We start from the raw sequence: 22,603 nt of genomic DNA, 5'->3' as shown, positions 1-22,603 counted from the left end.
GTAGAGGGCACCAAGTTACACACACACACACACACACACACACACACACACACACACACACACACCGAGTCCTCTTAATAAGCCTAAATTTTTTCTTTCATCCAGATCCATGAATTATTCCCTGGAAATCATTAAAAATAGATGGGTTAATGGTTTGAGGGATGGATGGATAGATGGATAGATAAGTACTTTATTGATCTCAAATTGGGGGGTGACAAAGCACATATTCCTCATCGGGATCCACACACAGATGTAATGGATTCTCCCCCGACACATCACCCATCCTTTCACCAGGTTCCAACAAACAAACAAACACAGATGAGGACGTAACCTCCCTGGCGCGGGTAATAAAGCAGAATTATCCTTTTAGCAATTACCAGATGGTTCTGTTGACTGAATACCTGACAAACAGTGTATCAGCGCTGATGTGTGTGCGGGTATACAGTTGTGCGTGTGTGTGCGAGTGTGTTAGCGCCTGTTTGTACCTGTGCTTGTGTGTCCCTGTTATTGGGTCAAAATTGAGTGTGTGTCTGTGGTCTAACACAGACGGATATTGTTCTTTCCCTTTTTTTTCCTTCTCTAAATCTGGATAAAGTGTGACGCTGCACACACCTATAGACACACTCACACATACACGTATACACACACACACACACGCACACACACACGCACACACACACACACACACGCACACATGGAAACAGTGAGATTGATCTTTTTGAAGTACAATTTCATCCTCTCGCTCTCTACTCTGCCTCTTCTGTAGCGGCGGAGTGAGGGGAGCTAAATCTCTATTGGGCCAAGACAAGACTAGAACCACAGAACAAGGACTGCATGCATCTGCACACACACACACACACACACACACACACACACACACACACACACACACAAAGGTGGGGCTGTTTGTGGCAGAGACGGGCTGACAGCTGATTCTCCATGTGTGTTTAAGAGAGCTTTGATGTTTATTGTGTCACGTTCTTTGATGCCCTTCTGTGGAAGTTGTGTTACAGCGTGTGTGTGTGTGTGTGTGTGTGTGTGTGTGTGTGTGTGTGTGTGTGTGTGTGTGTGTGTGTGTGTGTGTGTGTGTGTGTGTGTGTGTGTGAGTAAGAGAGAGAGAGAGAGAGGGGAGGACCTTGTGAGGAGATTTGATGTTTCAGTTTTCCTCCCATGACTCTCACTCTCTCTTGCAGCAGGTATCTAAATCTCACTCACACGACCGGAGCATTATTTCTCATTCAGCTTTTTCATTTTCTCCTCCCTCCCTCCCTCTCTCCCTCTCTCTCTCTCTCTCTCTCTCTCTCTCTCTCTCTCTCTCTCTCTCTCTCTCTCTCTCTCTCTCTCTCTCTCTCTGGCTCTCCCCTCTGTCCTCCTCTGATTGTGTTGCCGTCTGTTTCTTGTTTCCCACGGGGGAAGCCCAGCTCACACTTTATGCAAACATTCATTCTGCAGTCATTAGCAACTTCTTCCATCTACACTCACTTTGGATTTGGGTCTTTTTTATAGCTGCTTTAGTTAGTTTTTTTCCTCTTGCTCTCACACTGAGGCTAAATTATTGAACTGGACTTGGCATTGTGAATTAATGCTGTGAAGTCTGGAGTCACAGTTTCTGGAGGAGATCCTCGGACTCTGAGTGTGACGGCTTTATAAAAACAGCACTATCATTTTCTGCAGTTAGTGCAGCTCAGGAAAATCCCATTCAGCAGCGATGGCTGTATTTGGCTCAATTAGCTTTTGAGACGATGCACAGTTGTTGTTGAATCGGCTTCTAATGGGTGGAAGGGAATCAAACCTGTGAGTTATGAGGCGCTTGTCTCTGACCGTTAGACCACAGTCTCACTTGTGGACTTCTCTCAGTGTCTCTCCCTCTTTCGCCCCTCTTCCCTCGCTCCTCGCCATTTCTCCAACACTCTCACTTTCTCTCATCTCCCTCACTCTCCCGCTCTGACTCACTGATGGAACAACTGAAAACATTTCCTCCAACTCCATCGGGCGCTCGAGTCCGACTTGCTCTCCTTCTCTCCAGCTCCTGTTTCTTTTCTTTTATTCATTGTCTGTATTAACTCCTGCACCTTGATAAGAATCTTCTGTCTGTTTCTTCACAGGATGAGAAGTCCACGTTCTTCCAGTTCGGCGCCGCTCTGCAGCAGGAGGCCCTGCTCATGCTCTCCATCATGGAGGAGTACGACTGGCACATTTTTTCTATCGTCACATCAAAGTTCCCCGGGTACCAGGATTTCATCAGCACGCTGAAGACAACTGTGGATCACAGGTGATGAATGCACACCTCTCCCGTGTACACACACACACACACACACACACACACAGACACGCACACACACTCTTAACCTTTATTTACTGCAGCCGTCAAGATGAAGTACCTGGGAATATTTAGTGGTGTGTTGTTACAGCTTTGTGCGCTGGGACCTGCAGAGTGTGGTGACGCTCGACGCTATCGATGGCGACCCAAACTCTAAATCACACATCGCCCTCAAGAGGATTCAGAGTCCTGTCATACTGCTGTACTGCTCCAAGGATGAGGCTTTGTGAGTGTTTGCTTCGTTCTCATTTTCTTTTGATGTGTGTCTGTCGTACACCGTGGATCTTTAATAACTCTCCGACTCTGTTCCTCCTCCACAGGTATATAATGGAGGAAGCTCGCTCTCTGGGTCTCATCGGAGCCGGTTACATCTGGATCGTGTCCAGTCTCACCACTGGCAACCCAGACTTTACCCCCGAGGTACTGAGGCCCCATATGTAGTAACAGGTGGCCACATTTCAATGGTTTGACAGGACAAGCAGTGTCTCTGATACCAGGCTGTTGCAGGTCGTCTGCTGCCTCCCCCCTGAGTTTCTCCTCTCCTCTACTCTCTGCAGCTAATAGGAAACACATTAGAGCAATAGCTCGACGTTTCTGGAAATCAGGAACATGCTAGAAGATAAACAGATTCTGCATGTGAGGGATTATGGGGCTGGAAGTCTTCTGGTTTCTGTTTCTAGTTTGACCATCAGGAAGGGAGTCAGCAAAAGATGCAGAACACAGTGACTGAAATGCATCAGCTATCTGCTTTTGCATTTGTTCTGCATTCAAATGCACAGAGATGCTTATAGAGATTAACTTATATGTCATCCGGACTCAAAACATCTGCAAAAAGTTAAACTAGTCGGACTGTAAACAGTTTACGGCGAATGGAGGATTATGGGTTTTTGTTTCGTATCTTTATTCAAAAGTATGGTTTTCATATTCAGATTTTATTATGCTCTCACTCGTAATATATCTTGTTTGTGCCTAGCTCTCCTGCTCTCCAGCTCTTTTGCTTGCACTCAGCTTCTGTGTGTGAAACATCTGCGCTCTGATTTCTCCCCTGCTCATGGAGGGCGGGACATTTCACCGCTCAAGCCGTCTATGGTCTGGGGAGATTTGTGAGACTTGTTGCAAATGAAAATCCTAGAGCGGAGGAGAAATCCTCCAAAATGCACAGAAGCAATGTGAACGCAAGAAGAAGAGCTAAAGCTGTAGCGCAGGAAATCCAAGCACAAGCATATATGAGTCCGAGCTCAGGGGTTTGAGTCAGAACATTAGTTACTTCCGCTTTTAAACCTAAAAATAAGAAGAGTCCCTTGAGTCTTGGTTTCCATTGTTCGTCCTCAGATGATGACCTATCGCTTTAAGACCAGCCTCATTGCTCTCTACCACAAGATGCTGAAAACATTCTGTTGACCAGACTGCATCACATCATGTCTGTAGCTCATGTCTCAGCTGCACAACCTCCTCTTCGGCCACATCCCAAAGGTTTTCTCCACTGAACTTCACTAAGCCCATGAAATCACCCAAAGAGAATTTTTTCTCCCTGGCTTTGTCCATTATCTTTCTGGAAGTAGCCATTAGAAGATGATTGTGGCCATAGAGGGGCACACATTGACTGCATCAACACTCAATTAAGGGGCCCAAAGTGTGTCATTAAAACCTTCCCCACATCATTACACCACCACCCGCCTGGACTGTTGACATAAAGCTGGGTCTGTCCATGGATTCGTGCTGTTATCGCCAGACTCTGACCGTCAACACTCATCCGAGCAGGTTTTTTAGTCTTCATCTGTCCAGTTCTTGTTTTTTTGGCCTGTGCACACAGCAGCCTCACACGTCTGTTGTTGGCTGACAAGAGTGGAACCCAACATGGTCTTCTGCTGTTGGAGCCCATCTGCCTCAAGCTTGGACGTGTTGTGCATTCTGAGATGATTCAGTTGTTATGTGAGCTACTGTAGCCTCTCCCAGTAAGATTTAACCAGTCCCGTCATCCCCTCATCAACGAGTAATTCCCTCTGCAGAACCGCAGCTCACTGGAGAGTTTTGGTTCTCTCCGTCTTTCTGGATAAACCGTAGAAACTGCTGTGTTTGACAGTGAAGTCGACAGTTTCAGAAATATTTAAACCAGCCAGTCAGGTGCCAATGGTCATGCTGTGGTCAAAGTCCGTGAGAATCTCCACGTTGATGTTCTAAACCAGAGGTTTTCAACTGGTTTTGTCCCAGGGACCACCATTCTGACTAGAAAGTAGTCCGCGGCCCACTGATGTGCCTACGTGCGTGCGTGCATGTGGATAGAAGGAAGTTTTAACATTTGGTTTTCCATGTTGGTTTTATTTAAAAACCTCAGACAAATTTAGAAAAATCTATTGTTATTGCTATTAATTGTTTTGGCTATTATGCCAATTTATTTTTTTTATTACAAAGTATTTGTTTTTCGCTCTTTTGTTTTATTTAATATTTTCATTATTAATTCTGCCCTTTTGGGCCTTCTTTTTGGGAAAATAAAAATTCCCATCATACAAACCACATCTCCAAGACCTGAGAGTTTTTCTACCTAGCTCAACCGCTCTTCTACATCTACCTTTAACAATCATGCACAGGAGAAAACTACTGGCAGTTTTTAGCCCCAAGCCGGTTTCAAGGTTCCCCTCATCACCTTTATATTATTTAAGACATATTTTTCTAATATTTTGGATACTTTACACGATATTCAAGAGTAAGCTGGAAATGTGTTGAAATATCAATGCAAATTTTGCGGACCCCCTGCAATGCCGTTGCGGACCACAAGGGGGCTGCGGACCCCTGGTTGGAGACCCCTGTTTTAAACAAAGCTCCTGACCTGTAGCTGTGTGACTTAATGTGGTGCACTGCTGCCTCATGGCAATAAGGTTCCTGGTTCGAATCCCAGCTTTCTCTTTGTCTGCATGTTATCCCTGCGATATGCTGGTGACCTGTTTGCCCAATGTCAGCTGGGTTTGGTGTCAGGTAGTCCTCATCCAAACATCTTATAAGTACACAAGTATACTCACCTAAAATGTTCCCTGCTCATATTAAAACTGGAAACATTTCCAGTGTTTGCTTACCTTTCCCCGAACACCTCTGAAACAGTTGTTCTCCTCCTCCTCTCGTCCGTCTTTCTCCTTCACTCAACGTTCCTGTTTGTGTTTGTGTGATTTTTACACCTTAGACAAGATCTGATTCTACAGTCGGAGCCAAATTAACAACAAAAACAAAATGTTGTGGGGTAGACTGACAGATTACAGCGCTGGCATCTTTTCATGTTTGCTCCGTCTGCTGCTGGGATAAACCCAGAGCTCTTTAGTTTGTCAGAATTATTCTATTGGAAAAGTGACTTCTTTCATTGCCAGATATGATTTATTTCAGGTTGACACAATAGACAAATAAATCATCCATTTCACACCTTGGACGGCTACATATGGATGTTTTAAAATCGGTAGAGACAAAATGTCAAATCGAAGACAAATTGCATTTTAACACAACACATGTGCCTCTTCTCAGATCTCCTCTTCTTCCCGCTCAGGTGTTTCCCTTGGGGATGATTTCCGTGTCCTACGACGACTGGGAGTATCCTCTGGAGACGCGGGTCCGGGACGGAGTGGGAATCATTACCACTGCGGCTACTTCCATGCTGCGGGAGAAAGGAGAGCTGCCAGAGGCCCAAAGCAGCTGCTACAGCACCGCATCCGACCGGAGCCCGGGGAAGCTCCCACCTAGTGCCCTGCGCAGGTGTGTGTGTGTGTGTGTGTGTGTGTGTGTGTGTGTGTGTGTGTGTGTGTGTGTGTGTGTGTGTGTGTGTGTGTGTGTGTGAGGAGATCAAGGTCTAGGGACTTGCATAACTCTGTTTGTCTTTGCAGCCGAGTGTCGAGCGGTCTTACGTAACTTCTTTTGAATGTATTAATGAGAGGGGTAGAAGGGAAGAGAGGAAGGCAGAGATGACAGCAGTGTGTAGCACTGTGATGTCTAATGACATTTAACACTATTCACTGTTGTGTACACGGCTGCTCCGTGTGTGAGCTCATTACGACGCCTTGGTTCAGAGACAAAGAATTGAACTTCAGGCACACCTCCCCTTTGTTGGTGCCCTGTGTTAACTAGAATCTTTGTTAGTGTGTGTGCATGTGTGTGTGTGTGTGTGTGTGTGTGTGTGTGTGTGTGTGTGTGCACTTTGCACCATGTGACTGCACTCACTGTCTTCAAGTCAATATTTAAGCAGCTTTTACCAGCTTTGTTCTCCGTTTCATTGCTCGTAACATTGCTCTGCGGGTGACACATATATGTCAGTCTGTGTGTGTGTGTGTGTGTGTGTCTGTCTGTGTGTGTGTGTGTGTGTGTGTGTGTGTGTGTGTGTGTGGTGTGTGTGTGTTTGTGGTGCATGAGTGTGTGTACACGTGCATGTGTCTGTCGTCTACCAGTGTGCGTGTGTGTTCTCCTCTCTGAAGTTCCTGTGATGAGGAAACAGTGAAATCCATCAGCACACACTGACACACACACACACACACTGACACAGAACACACACACACACACACACACACACTGACAGACACACACACACGATGCACATTTGTTCTGCATATTCACAAATGTCATCGTCAGATGCCGAGTCTGTCAGTCGTATTTCTCCGGCTTCCTATATGAATATGAAGCTCACACTGGCTCAAATATGATTAATAATTCAGGAGAGTATATAAACCCGACTTAAAACATGACGGTCAGGTTTCCAGCTCCCGCTCATCCACGATGACTTATGAGCTGCCTCATTAGAATGAGAGCCACAGTATTGTTTTCTCCATAATGGCTTTATCATCCCATTGCCTCTCTTATTAACCCATCAGAGTATATATCAAAGCGTACACAACCCTGCAGCTGTTGACAGGTTGATCTAATATAACACAAACCTCAATGGCAGCTCAAACCTTTTTCGGAAACAGTCCGCTTTATTTTTTCCTCCCTGTCAGAGGTGCCATTTGTTTCACTAACTTATTAGATGGAATTTGCATATTTGTCAAAACAAGTGGCGCCAGTTTTTGTGGTAATCAACTGACAGGTTGGATTTCCCTTCTCTGATATGGAAGTGGCGAGGCTGTGATCGGGACCCTGCATACATTAGTCTAGATACAGTCTTGCCGCAGTATAAAAACAAGAGAGGAAGAAGGACATAATCATAATCCGGCACTTGAAAGACATTATCAACCCCGTTGGATTCCCTGTCAGTCCTGCCTGACAGAAATTAATATCCCTGACTCGTGCTCTGTGTATTTTTGGCTGCACAATAGAGCAGGTCTTTATCAAGGCTTGCCCTTGTAGTAAATTTCAAAAGGTTATTCTGTTTGTTGGAGCCAGTGTACCATGCAAACCCCTAAGCTGTCACTTTTCCTCTGAAAAGATGCTCCTTGCTCCGATTTATACAGAATGGAAAGAGCCTTCGTTCTTTCTTTATTCATACTTCTCTCAGAAAAGTGCTCACAATGGCCGCCCCAGTACTTCAGCGACACAGAAATGTTTGCTTCCGACTTCTAGCAGCAGAATTTTAAAGATGGTGTTTTACAATAGCAGAAATTTTACATTTTTCTCTCCGAAGTTGCTGATGCTGCTTCGAATTAAACCCTCATTGAACTTCTAGTTAATGCAGATATCGTTTTGCATAGAGAAACGTATAAATCATTGAACTCCTTTTTTAAAGTATAGCGCTACATTTTTGTTTTAAAAGCGCCATTAATGCAAAACATACATATTCATGCAGGCGCAAATCTATAAAGTGGAATCTAGCTATTTTACATACCTTAAAAAACCCACCAGCCTCATATGCAGGGATGGAAATATTTCCCCAGAAATGGCAACAAAACCTGAAACAGGAGGAGACAGCGGTTTCCCAGAATAGACCACGACACTGTTCCTGCTGCATGTACTCAGCCATGGCAATGCACTGTGACAAGGGCATTACCTGCTGCATCGGGAGGCTTCTTCAAACACAGAAATAGGTATTTGTCTTGTCGCTACTAATAGTGAGAAACATCGTAATCTACAGCGACATAGGAGGGTTTTTTCCCGTTTATAAAGCGCGGAGGTTCTCCTTGTGTGTAAATGTGTTGTTTTTGTATTTAATTATGTGTGTTTGCTGAGGGAGCGAGGGGAAACCCACTGCAGGGAGGTTGGGTGTTTCTTGCAGTCGCTGCATAAGAGGGAGACAGGGACTTTTTTATTTACTCTCGACTAGGGTTGCAAAATTCCGGGAATATTCAAAGTTGGAAACTTTCCATGGGAATTAATGGGAATTAACAGGAATAAACTGGAAATGTTGTGGGTAATTTATACTAACTGTATTTACCTTGTCATATACAGACATAAATATAAACATTTTGTTTTGTCATAGGCTGATTTGAACCCTGAGGAAACTTTGGGCACTTGACTATATGCTTCTGCATCGTTGTGTCATTCTTAACATAGGTCTTTGCACAGTATTTGCAAATGTACACAGCCTTTCCTTCTACATTGGATGGGGTGAAATGTCTCCACACATGAGAGAGTGCACGTGGCATTGTTCTGTAGAATAAGATGAGAAAAAAGTTTGTAAAAAAACACTAATGCAATGCCAGAGATATAAATAGTTATCCAAACAATTGGAATCGTCTGTAAACATATTTTACAGTTGATGGATAAATGAATGGAAATAGGCTAGATGAACAGATGAACAATCCTCAATCAGCATGCTAATATATTTTCCACAGTAATATCATTGAAACTTACCTGACTAGTCCTGCACACTACAGCAGGCCTCAACAGCCCTGCTGTAGAGTGAAGGATGCTGGGAGTTATCTGTGCATGTGATGGAAGAATGCACAGTGGAGGGTTGAAATTCAACGTGCAGTTTCCCATGGAAAGTTTCCAGAAAGTTTCTGGAAATTTACCAGAAACTTTCCGCCCCTTTGCAACCCTACTCTCGACTCAATGTGAGAGCTTCTGCTTTTCAAAAGAGCACAGGCCTGTTTCCAAGTCTTTGTGAAAACAGATGATTAATGAACCGCTCTCTAATCCACCGTCCGACAACAATATTTATATGCGTCACCTCAGGTCCGTCTCCCGCAGATGAGACGATGTAAAGTCCCACCTGTTTGAACCGCAGTGTAATTATCACGGCTCCCCCGCCGCAGGGTGCATGTTAAACAGCACTCAGGCGTTTCTCCTCATGCGTCTCGACTTCCTGTCGCAATATTTGAGTTCATGCATGGAGTCCTCCGTGGACCTGAGCCCTGTGTGACCTGAAAACAGACGTGTTGTTTTCGTTTCCCTCCTTGACTCTTTGTTATAGAATAATGACACCGTGAATATGTGAATATTTAAAGCATTTAACGTACATTATTAGATAAATAATATATATAGAGCAGCTCACAAGTGAAGAACTTCTCTGTATATGTGACACTGGAATAATGTGGATTGAAGCTGAGAGTTAGAAATATTCTGTTCTAGTCCGATGATATTTCAGTCGTATGGAATTACCACAAACCACTTCTAATGAAACACAACACAAGGCATAGAAAGGAGAAGTTTGGGCGGCTGCTGTCCCTCTTGTGATTTGGTCTTAGCAGTAAACTTCCTTCGACACCCCCGCCCCCCTAGCTAACTCAGGCTATTATCGCCGTCTTAACACGTCGAATAACCTCTCCTCCTGAAAACTGTTCTGCTGGAGTGAGTGTGTTCTTAATCCCATATCACTGCGTGTGATGGCGATTCATTTGCTCCCCTCTCCGTCTTCTCTCTTTAGCGAGTGTGTGAATGTTTCAGCTCAGGATGTGTTTGCGTATGCACGGCACCGGTGGTGAGTAAGAGAGCGAGGGCAGCATCGTTCACAGCCGCTTGTCTTTCAGGCGAATATCTGCGGAGAAATCAATGCAGAATGTTGATGGGAGAGATATGTGGCCTCTGACTCTCCGCCCTCCTACACACAAATAGATGTGTGTGTGTGTATAAACGCGCACACACACACACACTCAGGCATGCATGCACGGGCAGTGGGTGAAGGCAGCATTGATTTGAAGTGGATGCTCTTGCAGTGATTACAGAGTGCTTAACTTGTTATTTCAAATGTATCTGCTCTCGTGCACACACGCTCGCAAACACTCTTTAACAGATGCAACAACAAAAGCAAATAACAGCTTCCTGCTTCTCTGTCCCCCCCCCCCCGTGTGTATCAGACACATGATGCATGTGTGGAACGAAGGGCGGGACTTATCCTTCACTCCAGACGGTTACCAGGCCAACCCCAAATTGGTTGTCATCGTCCTGAACAGTGAAAGGACGTGGGAGAAGGTAACAAATTGATACAATCTATTTGCAAAGAAGCAAGGAAATTAAAAAAGTCAAAACACTTTAATTAAGATGGCTCCCCCTGATTTGTGTGTGTGTGTGTGTTTGTGTGTGTGTGTGTGTGTGTGTGTGTGTGTGTTTGTGTGTGTGTGCAGATGGGACGCTGGGAAAACGGGACTCTGTCTCTGATGTTCCCCGTGTGGCCGCGGTACAACTGCCACGGGGACGAGGACGCAGACGAGAACCATCTGTCCATCGTCACGCTGGAGGAGAAGCCTTTCGTCATCGTGGACAACGTGGACATCCTCACCGGCACCTGCATGAGGAACTCCGTGCCCTGCCGCAAACACGTCAAAGAGTAAGTGCCCACACGCCGCTACGTCCACGGTCAGCTGCCCACCCGGCGCTCGAGAAATCAAGAGCCATTTGAAAAAACGCTCCCTGAACCAGAGGTGTTGCAGATGTTTGTTCTGAGGAATCTCTGCTGGACAGAGGTTGTGTTGTTTCTCTAACCTGGGCTCAGGTCTACAGGGGACAATCTGAGGAATCTGCTGTGGAATCTTTATCGGTTACAGATCAGTTCCTAAACCTCAGAGAGACCGAATATCTAACGGAGCTGCCGAGCAACAGTTAACATTGGTAGACTCACAGATATTACATTTTAAAAAGAGAAGATTTTTGTTGGCCGCTCGTTTTCTAGTCCAGACTCGTGTAGCCTTCTGCTTTTGTGTATCAACATCATAGCAAGTTGTCGCTCCACGCCATTCTCCATTTTGTTAACATCTGCTTCCCCATGAGGTCACATGAGAGACGTGAAGTCACGTGAGAGACGTGAGGTCACATGAGAGACGTGTGAGGTCACATGAGAGACGTGTGAGGTCACATGAGAGACGAGAGGTCACGTGAGGTCACGTGAGAGACGAGAGGTCACACAAGATACGAGAGGTCACACAAGATACGTGAGGTCGCGTGTGAGACGTGAGGTCGCGTGAGAGACGTGAGGTCGCGTGAGAGACGTGAGGTCGCGTGAGAGACGTGAGGTCGCGTGAGAGACGTGAGGTCGCGTGAGAGACGTGAGATCGCGTGAGAGACGTGAGGTCGCGTGAGAGACGTGAGGTCGCGTGAGGTCGCGTGTGAGACGTGAGGTCGCGTGTGAGACGTGAGGTCGCGTGTGAGACGTGAGATCGCGTGTGAGACGTGAGGTCGCGTGTGAGACGTGAGGTCGCGTGTGAGACGTGAGATCGCGTGAGAGACGTGAGGTCGCGTGAGAGACGTGAGGTCGCGTGAGAGACGTGAGGTCGCGTGAGAGACGTGAGGTCGCGTGAGAGACGTGAGGTCGCGTGAGAGACGTGAGGTCGCGTGTGAGACGTGAGATCGCGTGAGAGACGTGAGGTCACGTGAGAGACGTGAGGTCACGTGAGAGACGTGAGGTCGCGTGTGAGACGTGAGGTCGCGTGAGAGACGTGTGAGGTCACGTGAGAGACGTGTGAGGTCACGTGAGAGACGTTTGAGGTCACGTGAGGTCACGTGAGAGACGAGAGGTCACACAAGATCTGTGAGGTCACGTGAGAGACGTGAGGTCACGTGAGAGACGTGAGGTCACGTGAGAGACGTGAGGTCACGTGAGAGACGTGAGGTCGCGTGTGAGACGTGAGGTCGCGTGAGAGACGTGTGAGGTCACGTGAGGTCACGTGAGAGATGAGAGGTCACACAAGATCCGTGAGGTCACACAAGATCCGTGAGGTCACGTGAGAGACGAGAGGTCACGTGAGAGACGTGAGGTCACACGAGAGACGTGAGGTCACATAACATCCCGTGTGTGATGCAACACTATTTTCTCCTCTTGTGTTTAGGATCCTGGAGATGAAATTCCATCTGTGAGGTTTTTTAAAACTCCTGTCGTCTCAGCCGAGTCTTGTTTCCTCTGTATTCTCAACTTTTACTGGTTTTATTTTTCCCAGTTGAGTTCTGTGAGATGAATCCCAGCCTCTCGCCCTCTCAGGCCGCTCAATCTGTCTGAGAACATAATCGTCAATCAGCCGCTCTTTGCTCGTCCACTTTTGTTTTCCGCACAGATCTATACTGGGCCCACTCAGTTTTACTTTATATAATAATGACTCATCATCTGTTTGTCCCTGAATCCGATGCTATGTGGCTGTTACATCCAGTGTGTGTACACAGCAGCACTGGAACACTCAGAAACTCCGTGGTCCATATGACAGCTTGTTTAAAACTGTATTCTTGATCTTTACAGAGACAAATTGTGTTGTTTCTGTTTATATCCCTAAAACATTACGTGTATAAATGTAACTAATTGGAGATTCGGCGCACATTCACATTGCAAACTATTTAGTTTCCTTTGTCACAACAATAAAAACTTCTGTCACTGTGTTTAACACATACTGGCAAAGTAGCTCTGTCCACATTAATAATGTATTTCTCTGTGCTGGTGTCAGCTCGCTAATGTCAGTCTGTCGGTGAACTGGATGTTGTGTGTGTGTGTGTGTGTGTGTGTGTGTGTGTGTGTGTGTGTGTGTGTCTGCTGCTCCTTTGTGGTCATTTTCTCATTGTGTCATTAATTCGGTGTGATTTTGTGTTGCTTCAAATGAACTGAATGTGCTGCTTGTTTACAGTTACTAATTAATATCGCTGCTCATTGTCCCCCCCCCCCCCCCCCGAGGTTCCAGCTGTCCTTTAAACAGTAACGTTCATATTATTCATCAGGATATTTCAACGTTGTTTGTTTCATTTATTCTTTTTTTATGTTTCATTTGCAGAGAGCAGAAAAAGTCTGTTAGGATTTGAGTCTCTTACTCAACTTAACATCAATATAGAATATAAATAAACTGAAGACTGTCCTTTTGAAATTGAAATACCACTAAAAAGACTTAAATAATCTGATATCGAAAAACCTTTCTCTTGTGCTTTAAGTTATGAATGCAATTTCTGAATAATTTTAATATTTAAGTTTAGTTTTTTTTATTTAGATAAAATTGTCCGTCTGCTCGCCTGGTTTTTCAAAATGTAGAAACACAAGCGATATACAGATACAAGGATTTCTGGATATACATAAGTGAAGTGATCAGGTTTTGCATTTTCTCTCATCTGAACGTGTATGACTGACAAATATTAGAATTTTCATCTTAATCCCTGAGCCACATTTAATTTCTAGATGCGTAATTAAATCTGAGCAACTAAAATAAAAGTATTCCCGGGTTGATTAAACTTCTGGGATTTCTTTATGGCCGTCTTTGTCCTCCATATGGGTGTGGCTATCTCTCCCACATTAACAGGTTGCTCTATAAATCTGCAGCCACGTGTCAGACATGTCAAGAAATAAATAAGACCACAGCCTGATGGAAAAACAAGAAATGTTTAACATGCTCATCTCCCCTCTGGACGTCTGCCTCGGTCCAGCCTTGTGAATATTCTGTTGAGCCGATCACTGCAGCCGGCCTCGTCTTCAACCTCCCTCGAGTTCTCCTTTGTTGCCCCCCCGGTGCTCCTCACCTCCTCTCCCTCCTGGCTGCCGGTGGCTGTTCACATCAAATTCTAAATTCTTGTCGCATCATTCGAGGCTCCTCCGGGACCCGCATGTCCATAACTCCAGGCTGTGGTCTCTGCGTATTCTCCAGCCTGTGCGCCACCATAACCGTCCACTTAGCTCTCGGCTCCCTGCGGCGGCTTCGGCGTCTCCTCACCCGGCCTTGACTCCTCGTTCTGCTGCTCCTCAATGCTGAAATGTCCTTCGCTCTCCAGCCGGGATGGAAGAATTAGTCTGTTTCAATTCTATGGAGGGTTTCCATTTCCCGTATCCTAATTCTGCACCTGCTACTTAAAAAACATCCCTCGTACCTGTTTACAAGGATTATTCTCTTCTTATTTTTAGCATCTTTATCTTATGTGATATCGGGAATCTGTGTTGATCTGTTATCTGTGCACTAAGTCGCTCCAGATAAAAGTATCAGACGATGTTAAACAAATTCATGCCACTTTTATGTTCATATTTTTTAAGTCTATATAATTTTTTTTCCACCTCACCACTCACAAAATTACGCATAAACACTTTCTCCACTGCAGCAAAAGCAAGTGGGTTGAATTCAACCTTTGTTACAAACACAGTGTTTCTAACTTCCACTGATTTAAATTCACGTCACAATCAAACTAATCATGTATTTAATCATTTTACTGATTAAGTGTTTCTATACATTTATTTAGGTTTAATTCTAACTTTTTGGTTTGGGTTACAGTCACAGTATTGTTAAGTTTTAGATCAGATCAGTACTTTTTAGGATTTAAAGTCTTAAATATAAAGATTATTGCATTCTCGGTCTTGAATATCATACGTAGTTTATAATGTTGTTATTAATCATGATTCAGATATTAGGATGGTGCAAAATGTCAACTACAAACAGGTCTAATGAGGAGCTGATGTCTGATGAATGGATATTAAATCCTAGTTTGCATGATAACAGTGTTATTCTCTATTCTGCTACTCCAACTCATCTACAATTTTTTCGGGGAAGTGTAATTAATTCTGGGATATTCCTCCATATTTGTCGTACTTGACATACGTCTTAAATTTAATTCATCACGCCCTTAAAAAGTCCAAAATTTTAACTGCAGGGAACTTTCCAAATCAACACATCAAACACGACTTTGGGATTTTCTCTCGTTTGGAGAAAAAGCTTAAAAGGAATGATTGTGCTGGTTGAAATGTGTGGCAGCTCTCTCAAGTGTGTAAACAACAGAAAATAGTTCTCAAGTATTCGGTGACAGGAAAACTTTCTCAAAGACTCTTCTCTTGAATTCTTTGACGTGTTTGGGTTTTGCTCCAATTATCTGTGATATATGGACGTCTGGATAAAAGACTCATGACAGGACGAGGCAGCTTCTCTCTCTCTCTCTCTCTGCTAATTTCTACGACTGAGCTCAGCCAGTTTGGAGTATGTGAATATTAATCATGACTTCTGCAGGTTTATTTGTCACTGGCTCAGATCGGTGTTCTGCTCCTGATTGATCGCCGGCCTTTACACGGACCAGACGCTCAACTGGAATCCATTATTTCTAAAGAATTCTACTCATGACTGCCTGGGTTATTGGCGCTTGGTCAATTTATGTCAATATCGCAGCTCAGCAGTGGGACATTGTTGACATTTTTCAGGATAATCATTTGCTTTAATCAGGCAATGATGGAATATTGACTTTTCTTCTAATCAATTCCACCAAATTAAAAGGACCTCGGAGAGAATGCCGCTCATCTACGTCGTCACGACAACGCACAGTTTTAAACACAGACAATTACACAACTGAATGGCTGCACATTCAGGGTTCAACTCGTGGACACGAGGACACAAGGACTCGTCTCTTCTCGGCCTTCGTTTCCACGTCCAATCCTCCGTGTGTCCAAACGTGGGTTCGTCCATAAGGGCTCCATCTACTCCCACTGTCTTTTGTGTATGTTTGCCGAGACAAATGTATGACGTGAATCAAACAGATGTACTGTATGGAAACCTCAGGGGGTCTGTCCTGTTTGTGTGTGTTTGTGTGTGTGTTTCTGTATGTGTGTGCTCGCGCTCTTGTACAGCTAGCTTTGTGAGGACCAGTTTGAGCCTACAACCAACGGAGTGAGGACATTTGGGCCGGTTCTCACTTTGTGACCCCCCCCTTTAATGGACTGTTTAGACTTGGTTTTAGGGTTAGAATTAGAATTAGAAAAATACTTTTTTGTTTGTCTGGTCATGATACACCTGTATATTGATTTTTGTGAAGACCGGTCAATGTGAACACGTTCCAGGGGTCTCGGGGGGCACCGTTGAGCCATTTTGTGACGCCCATTGAAAATTCCTTCAGAATACGTAAATTTTCACCACTTTCTAACTTTCTGCAAATTTGGGTAAGAAGTTGAGCATGGTAAAGCCCTCAAAAAGCCAATTAATTTGCCTGAATAATAATAATAATAATAATAATAATAATAATAATCCTTACAATTTCAATAGGGTCTCATCTGACCTTTGATGTCAGTGCTCGGGCCCTAATAAGGTTTAGGTTAAAGGTTAGGGTTAGGCATTTAGTTTGTATGGTTAGGGTTAGCGTTAGGGAATGCATTATGCCAATGACTGTTCTCATTATGATAGCTGTACAAACATGTGTGTGTGTGTGTGTGTGGGGGGGGGGGATGTGTGTGTACATAGTAACATAAGGACACAGTGATGGGCTCAGCTGGGAAGAGCTTATGCATACAGAATGTGTGCATAAGAACACCTGGGGCACACACTATATATACTCACTCTCTCTTTTCCACGAACACACACACACACACACACACACACACACACACACACACACACACACACACACACACACACACACACACACCACACACACGCGATGCTGAGCCACAGATACAGTTGACTGCTGTTAAAAGCTCTTTTATCGCTCTGATGTCTCGGCTCTTTGACGGTCGCTTCTCTCTGTGTTCCACCGGGTGTTGAATTCCCCCCCCCGCTCTGTGGGAACTTTCCCTCGGAGTTGGAGTCCGCTGAGACGGCGACTGAAGGGAAAAGGTCACAGAGCGACCGCTCCAATCAATAAGTGCCACATCAAAGATGGCTGACACGGGAGCGGGAATTAGTTTTTATGGAAATGCTTTTGGAAATGTGCTGCGAGCGTTTAATAGATCACCGGGATTATTTGATTCGAGGATTCAATTTGGTTCAGTGCTCCGGAGTCCTCGTGGACGGGCTGTCAGAAAAGTTTACTGAAGCATCCGTTTCCATCCTGAGCATCACGTCGGTACGACCGCGGTGTGTGTGTGTGTGTGTGTGTGTGTGGGTTCGCTCTGAGGTTTGGGAAAGTGGCTCCTCGCAGACAGGAGGAGAGACACACACCGCGAAGGAAGGGAGAGAGAGAGGGACGGAAGGAGGAACGAAGAGGGAGACGAGGGGAAGGACAGCTGATATTTTAATCATGCGGGTTGGTTGTTCTGCAGAGCCCGGCTCTATTTAAAGCCCAGCAGCATCTGCTCAGTACCCCTGTGTTTTCATCTGGTTTGGTTAGCTGGCACTGAGGGGAACGCACACACACACACACACACACACACACACGAACACAAACACACACTGTACATGCTCTGTCTGCCCTTCAGCAGTATTAACGGTTACTCGGTACTGTTGTAATTCCAGTTTTACAGTGTGATGGAACCACCAGATGTGGAATGAGCAGGCGGGAGGAGAACAGTTACAATCTGGCTCCACACGGACGCTTGTATAACACTGACATGTCCTCTGTGAGGAAAGAAGAAATATGACCTAATATTGTCTGTGCATGTGCGTGTGTGTGTGTTTTTGTGTGTTTCAGTAACAGCACGGTGGGCGGCGGCTCCTACATCAAGCAGTGCTGCAAGGGCTTCTGCATCGACATCCTTAAGAAGATAGCGAGGAACGTGAAGTTCACGTACGACCTCTACCTGGTCAACAACGGGAAGCACGGCAAGAAGATCAACAACGTGTGGAACGGCATGGTTGGAGAGGTACTGCCCCCCCCCCCTAAACCTCATCAGTCCGACTCCCTGGATATCAAACAGTTGATTTTTAAGTTATAGATTTGAAAGCTAAGACCACCCTCATGCCTGCTGTGGATATAAAGTTACCACCAACGATCTATCTTCAATCTAACCTCTTATATAATAAACTGATCCTGTTATCTAACCTCTAATTCAGTACATAGGGACGTCTTTGTACTGTGGAGTTCTCTCTACATCTGTATTCACGTCGATTTTGCTGGATTTTGACATACAACAATAAAATCAACAGGTGGAAAATTCCACAATAGACTTTAAATGTTTATTTGACACTCACGTATTAAAGGGACTCTCACCTTTGTTGCATTTTTACACTTTTTTTGGATAAGGTTAAATTGGTATTAATAAGGTAATGACACTCTAAAATTCAAGACAGACCCACCAGGAGTAAAAACAAACAATTATTTCACTCTCATAATATTTAGTGAAAACTTCAACCAATAAAATTCTTCGGACCGAAGGACCTTATTGGCCGACAGACCTGTCTGTTTGCTGCATGGACATAAATGTATATAACTTACCGGTGCTTCTGAATCCGAATCCATTGCTTTGGTAAACAAAAACTCACGTGCGTGCGCGGAGGCAGTAGGTTGTAAGTCTGCTTGTAAATAAAGTTTCTTCAAAAAAATAAAAATACCGGGATGGTTGTAAGTCTGCTTGTGTAAATAAAGTTTCTTAAATAAAACATTGCGGATGGGAACGAGGGGGTGGGGCATTGGAGGAAGGCGGGATGATTTGAATGTGCTGTAATTCTCAAATGCAACAAAGGTGAGAGTCCCTTTAAGGCTTTTTTGTAATGGTCCGCGTTTAAATGTAGAAATAAACTTTGCCGCAGTTTGTGTGGTCGGGCAGTTTCACTGGACGCCACCATCAAGAAGTATTTCCCCAAATATTTCCTTTACATTACCAATAGTTTACAGTGGCAGATCTACTGTATCAGCCTGGCATCACCAGAACTATTTGACATCTGCCCTCATTTCCCTTTTCGATTTCCAAGTCATTTGTACTTTTATGGTAAATACACTATCCACTTCCGACAGACCTCTCCACATCAGCAGCAGCAGCAGCCATATTGGTTTGTGGCGCTAAAGCATCTTCCGTGCTCCAGCGACACTTCCATTGTGTGCTCCAATCAAACCTTCCCTCATTTTGAGATAAATGGAAGTGTCCGACGAGTTCCGGAAAAAGATGGAAATGCGTCTGAATGCGAGAGAAAGAGAGCGAGCGAGCGAGAGACCAGACTCATCAGCAAGAGAGAAGAAACGCGAGCTCAATGATTGCTTTCCTGAATAATGTGCATGCAATCAGTCGCAAAATGCCACCTCAGTATTTTTACTTTATCACTTCCTCCATTCTACAGTTTAATGCTGCATAAAATTATTATAAAATGTTATGCTTAAGGCTGATGTTATTCCGTATTTTTTTATTGTCCACAAATGCCATAAGCACGTCCCTTATCCTGTATGAGACTCCCAGAGCTGAGGGTCACAAATACTGAGAGATGACAAATTAACAGGAAACACAAAGGTGTTGGTTCCACCAGCTTCAGTGCATCTTTCCTGTAAATCAGGGAGGAACTTCACTCTTCCAGAAGACGTTCCTTTATTAGGGGTTTTGACGATGCAGCTGCTGCAGAACGTCGTCAAACTCATCAGTTAAAAATCCTCTATAAACGCTCATGTTTAGGATCCGGTGACTAGGAAACCATAACCATCGTTCTCATTCTCATTAAAGCGTTCAGTGACCCCTCGCGCCCGGAGAATAGTTCATCGTCATCCAGACTCATTTCTCAGATCACCCGACTGTAAACGATTACTTTTTTTAAAAGGCTCAATAATTTCCTTAAACTGCAGAAGGTTTTTCTGTAATTTAAAGTAAAAGGTTACTTTATCAGAAGTAAATTTGTTGAGGAATATTTTTCAGCTATTGAATAAAAACTAAGTTTGTGTTCTGGTGCGTATTGAGGTGACCAGGACCATGTGTTTGGGTTAAGCACGAAATAATTTTTTATTAAAAGATGAATTACCTCTACCAAGGAGGTTCTGGTTCCGTCCCAGGTCATTGGTTTGTTTGTGAACAGAATTAAACACAAACTATGGAACAGATAGTGGGAGGATGGGATGGGGTCCTAGCAAGAACCCATACAATTTTAGCAAGGATCTGAACAAAATCTAAAAATCTATGATAAGTAAAAATGAAATAACTTTGTGAGATGGTGTTTTTTTTTCAACCATTTTCCAGGGAAACATTCAGGCATATTTAGTTCACTGTTTTCTATAATTATGTTTAATTTGTTGCAGCTTGATTGGATTTAAGGAGACTTCCTTTTCATAGGGATTCACTCTGGAGTGCCATTCTACTTTTTTAATAGTTCTTAGACAACAATAGAGCTCATGGGCATAACAGAACAAGACAATACAGTACTTCATAGGAAAATATAAATGTATTGTTATTTTGGTCTTTTCATGAGATTTGTTGGCTTTAGGAAACATGGAATTTGGACAGATTTCTCCTTCAAAGCTACAAACACGTCGATACAGGACTGGAAGGCCATAAACATTTTAAATACATTTTGTGATAACATTCTCTGATGCTGCATAATGTTTGTTTATTTTGTCATCATTAAATCACCCATAAATTTGTATCTGTACTTTATACGCTCATTAAAGTCTCTGATTGCGGCTTTTAATGGGAGCAGGAAACCTCGGCTTTCCTGATCACTACTGTTTATATATTTGCTGGAATTTAATAATTCAGCCTCAGATTAAATTAAAACTAAGAGCTGCCATCGCGAAAATCCTTAAAGATTGAAGCGGCAACGTAAAAGGTCGATAATAGAACCTGACAACGTGATCCAGGGATGCTGGTCGTGTTTATTGGACCCGACGGCAAGAGGACATCAGACAATTAAATCTGAAAACACATCATATTTTACCACATAGTAAAGATGACAGCTTCATGAGTAGAATCTCCGTCTGTCAGAAACATTCACACACACACACACACACACACACACACACACACACACAGACACACACACGCAGACATGGTGGCACGACAAAAATCCGACAGCTGCATTTTTACTTTTCATCTGATACGGGTGGAAATGCCCTCAAACTACGGATGACATTCTGCGCTCCTACCCTCACAACCACTGTGTTGTTTCCCATCCAATACACAAAGCAGACACATATCCAAGAGAGAGCTGGTGATGAGTCATGCGCTCAGTGTGACTGTTGTTCCCTCTGTCCTCCAGGTGAAGTACAAGAAGGCCATAATGGCCGTGGGTTCGTTGACCATCAACGAGGAGAGGTCGGAGGCCATCGACTTCTCCGTGCCCTTTGTGGAGACGGGCATCAGTGTCATGGTGTCTCGTAGCAATGGAACCGTCTCTCCCTCCGCCTTCCTCGGTAAATCCTCTTATGTCTTTCTCCGCCGTAGACTTTGTGTAGATGGACGACGTGTACTCTACTTCCTTCCGCTATCCAGGAATGAGGCCATCATAATGGGGATAGAAACGCTGCCATCTGGCACCGGACACATCATTTGAAACCAGGGTCCATTATCTATGTCCTGTATAGGGTCAGAGCTGGAGAGAATCCCAGGCATGGGGCGACAGGTCACCAGTTCATCCCAGGAGCAACACACAGAGACAAAAACTCATTCACACTCACCTACAGCCAATTTAGAGTCTCCCAAACCTAGGCTGTATATGACCTGTACTGCAGCCAGCCAGCAGGGGGCGATCAAGACACTTTGGCTCAGTCTGTGTTTTCCCAATATGAATTCCCCTCTTCTTTATCTCAGCCAGTCCCCCAGCGAGCCGACCATAGATTTATATATAAAGACTAGATGTCTCGATCGACGGAGCCGGACGTCCGCACATGGCGGCCATCTTGCTAGGGGCCATCTCGTTCACCCATAACATTGTGTTGGTAGTGGTAAATAACCATAACTTACTCAATTTTCAACCGATTTTTAAACGATCTGGTTTGTTATAAACGTCAGAGATGTAGTTATGACACTGCATAAATTATTAATTTTTTTTGGAAAATAACATAATTATTTATAAGTATGCAGTGCCATATCTACATCTCGGACGTTTATAATAAACCAAACCGTTTAAAAATCGGTTGAAAATTTATGGTTATTTACCACTACCAACACAATGTTATGGGTGAGCGAGCTGCCCCCTAGCAAGATGGCCGCCATGTGCGGACGTTTGTCTCTGTTGGCCGGCAACGCAGACGAGACATCTAGCCTTTATATATAAATCTATGGAGCCGACTACCAGGGGCAGCTAAACAAAAGGGAGGTCCTTACACGATGGGAGAGCCAGTGTATAAAATGGAATATTTGACTCAGACACTATATACTGGGCAGATTCCACT

General features: G+C 44.3%; 1 protein-coding gene across 1 annotated transcript in view; it reads left to right on the top strand.

Annotated features, from left to right (window-relative positions):
- The window catches only part of grin2ab (glutamate receptor, ionotropic, N-methyl D-aspartate 2A, b), a 105,255-nt gene that overhangs the window by 68,709 nt on the left and 13,943 nt on the right, over positions 1-22,603 (top strand). The window contains exons 5-12 of the mRNA XM_061092218.1: positions 2,106-2,272; positions 2,412-2,546; positions 2,641-2,740; positions 5,850-6,055; positions 10,519-10,633; positions 10,786-10,988; positions 17,990-18,161; positions 21,469-21,622. Of these exons, the coding sequence (XP_060948201.1) occupies positions 2,106-2,272; positions 2,412-2,546; positions 2,641-2,740; positions 5,850-6,055; positions 10,519-10,633; positions 10,786-10,988; positions 17,990-18,161; positions 21,469-21,622 (1,252 nt within the window). The remainder of the gene's footprint in view (positions 1-2,105; positions 2,273-2,411; positions 2,547-2,640; positions 2,741-5,849; positions 6,056-10,518; positions 10,634-10,785; positions 10,989-17,989; positions 18,162-21,468; positions 21,623-22,603) is intronic.

Source organism: Limanda limanda, chromosome 2 (genome assembly GCF_963576545.1).
Source record: "Limanda limanda chromosome 2, fLimLim1.1, whole genome shotgun sequence".
Lineage (NCBI taxonomy): Eukaryota > Metazoa > Chordata > Actinopteri > Pleuronectiformes > Pleuronectidae > Limanda > Limanda limanda.
This window is presented reverse-complemented; position numbering and strand designations above follow the sequence as displayed.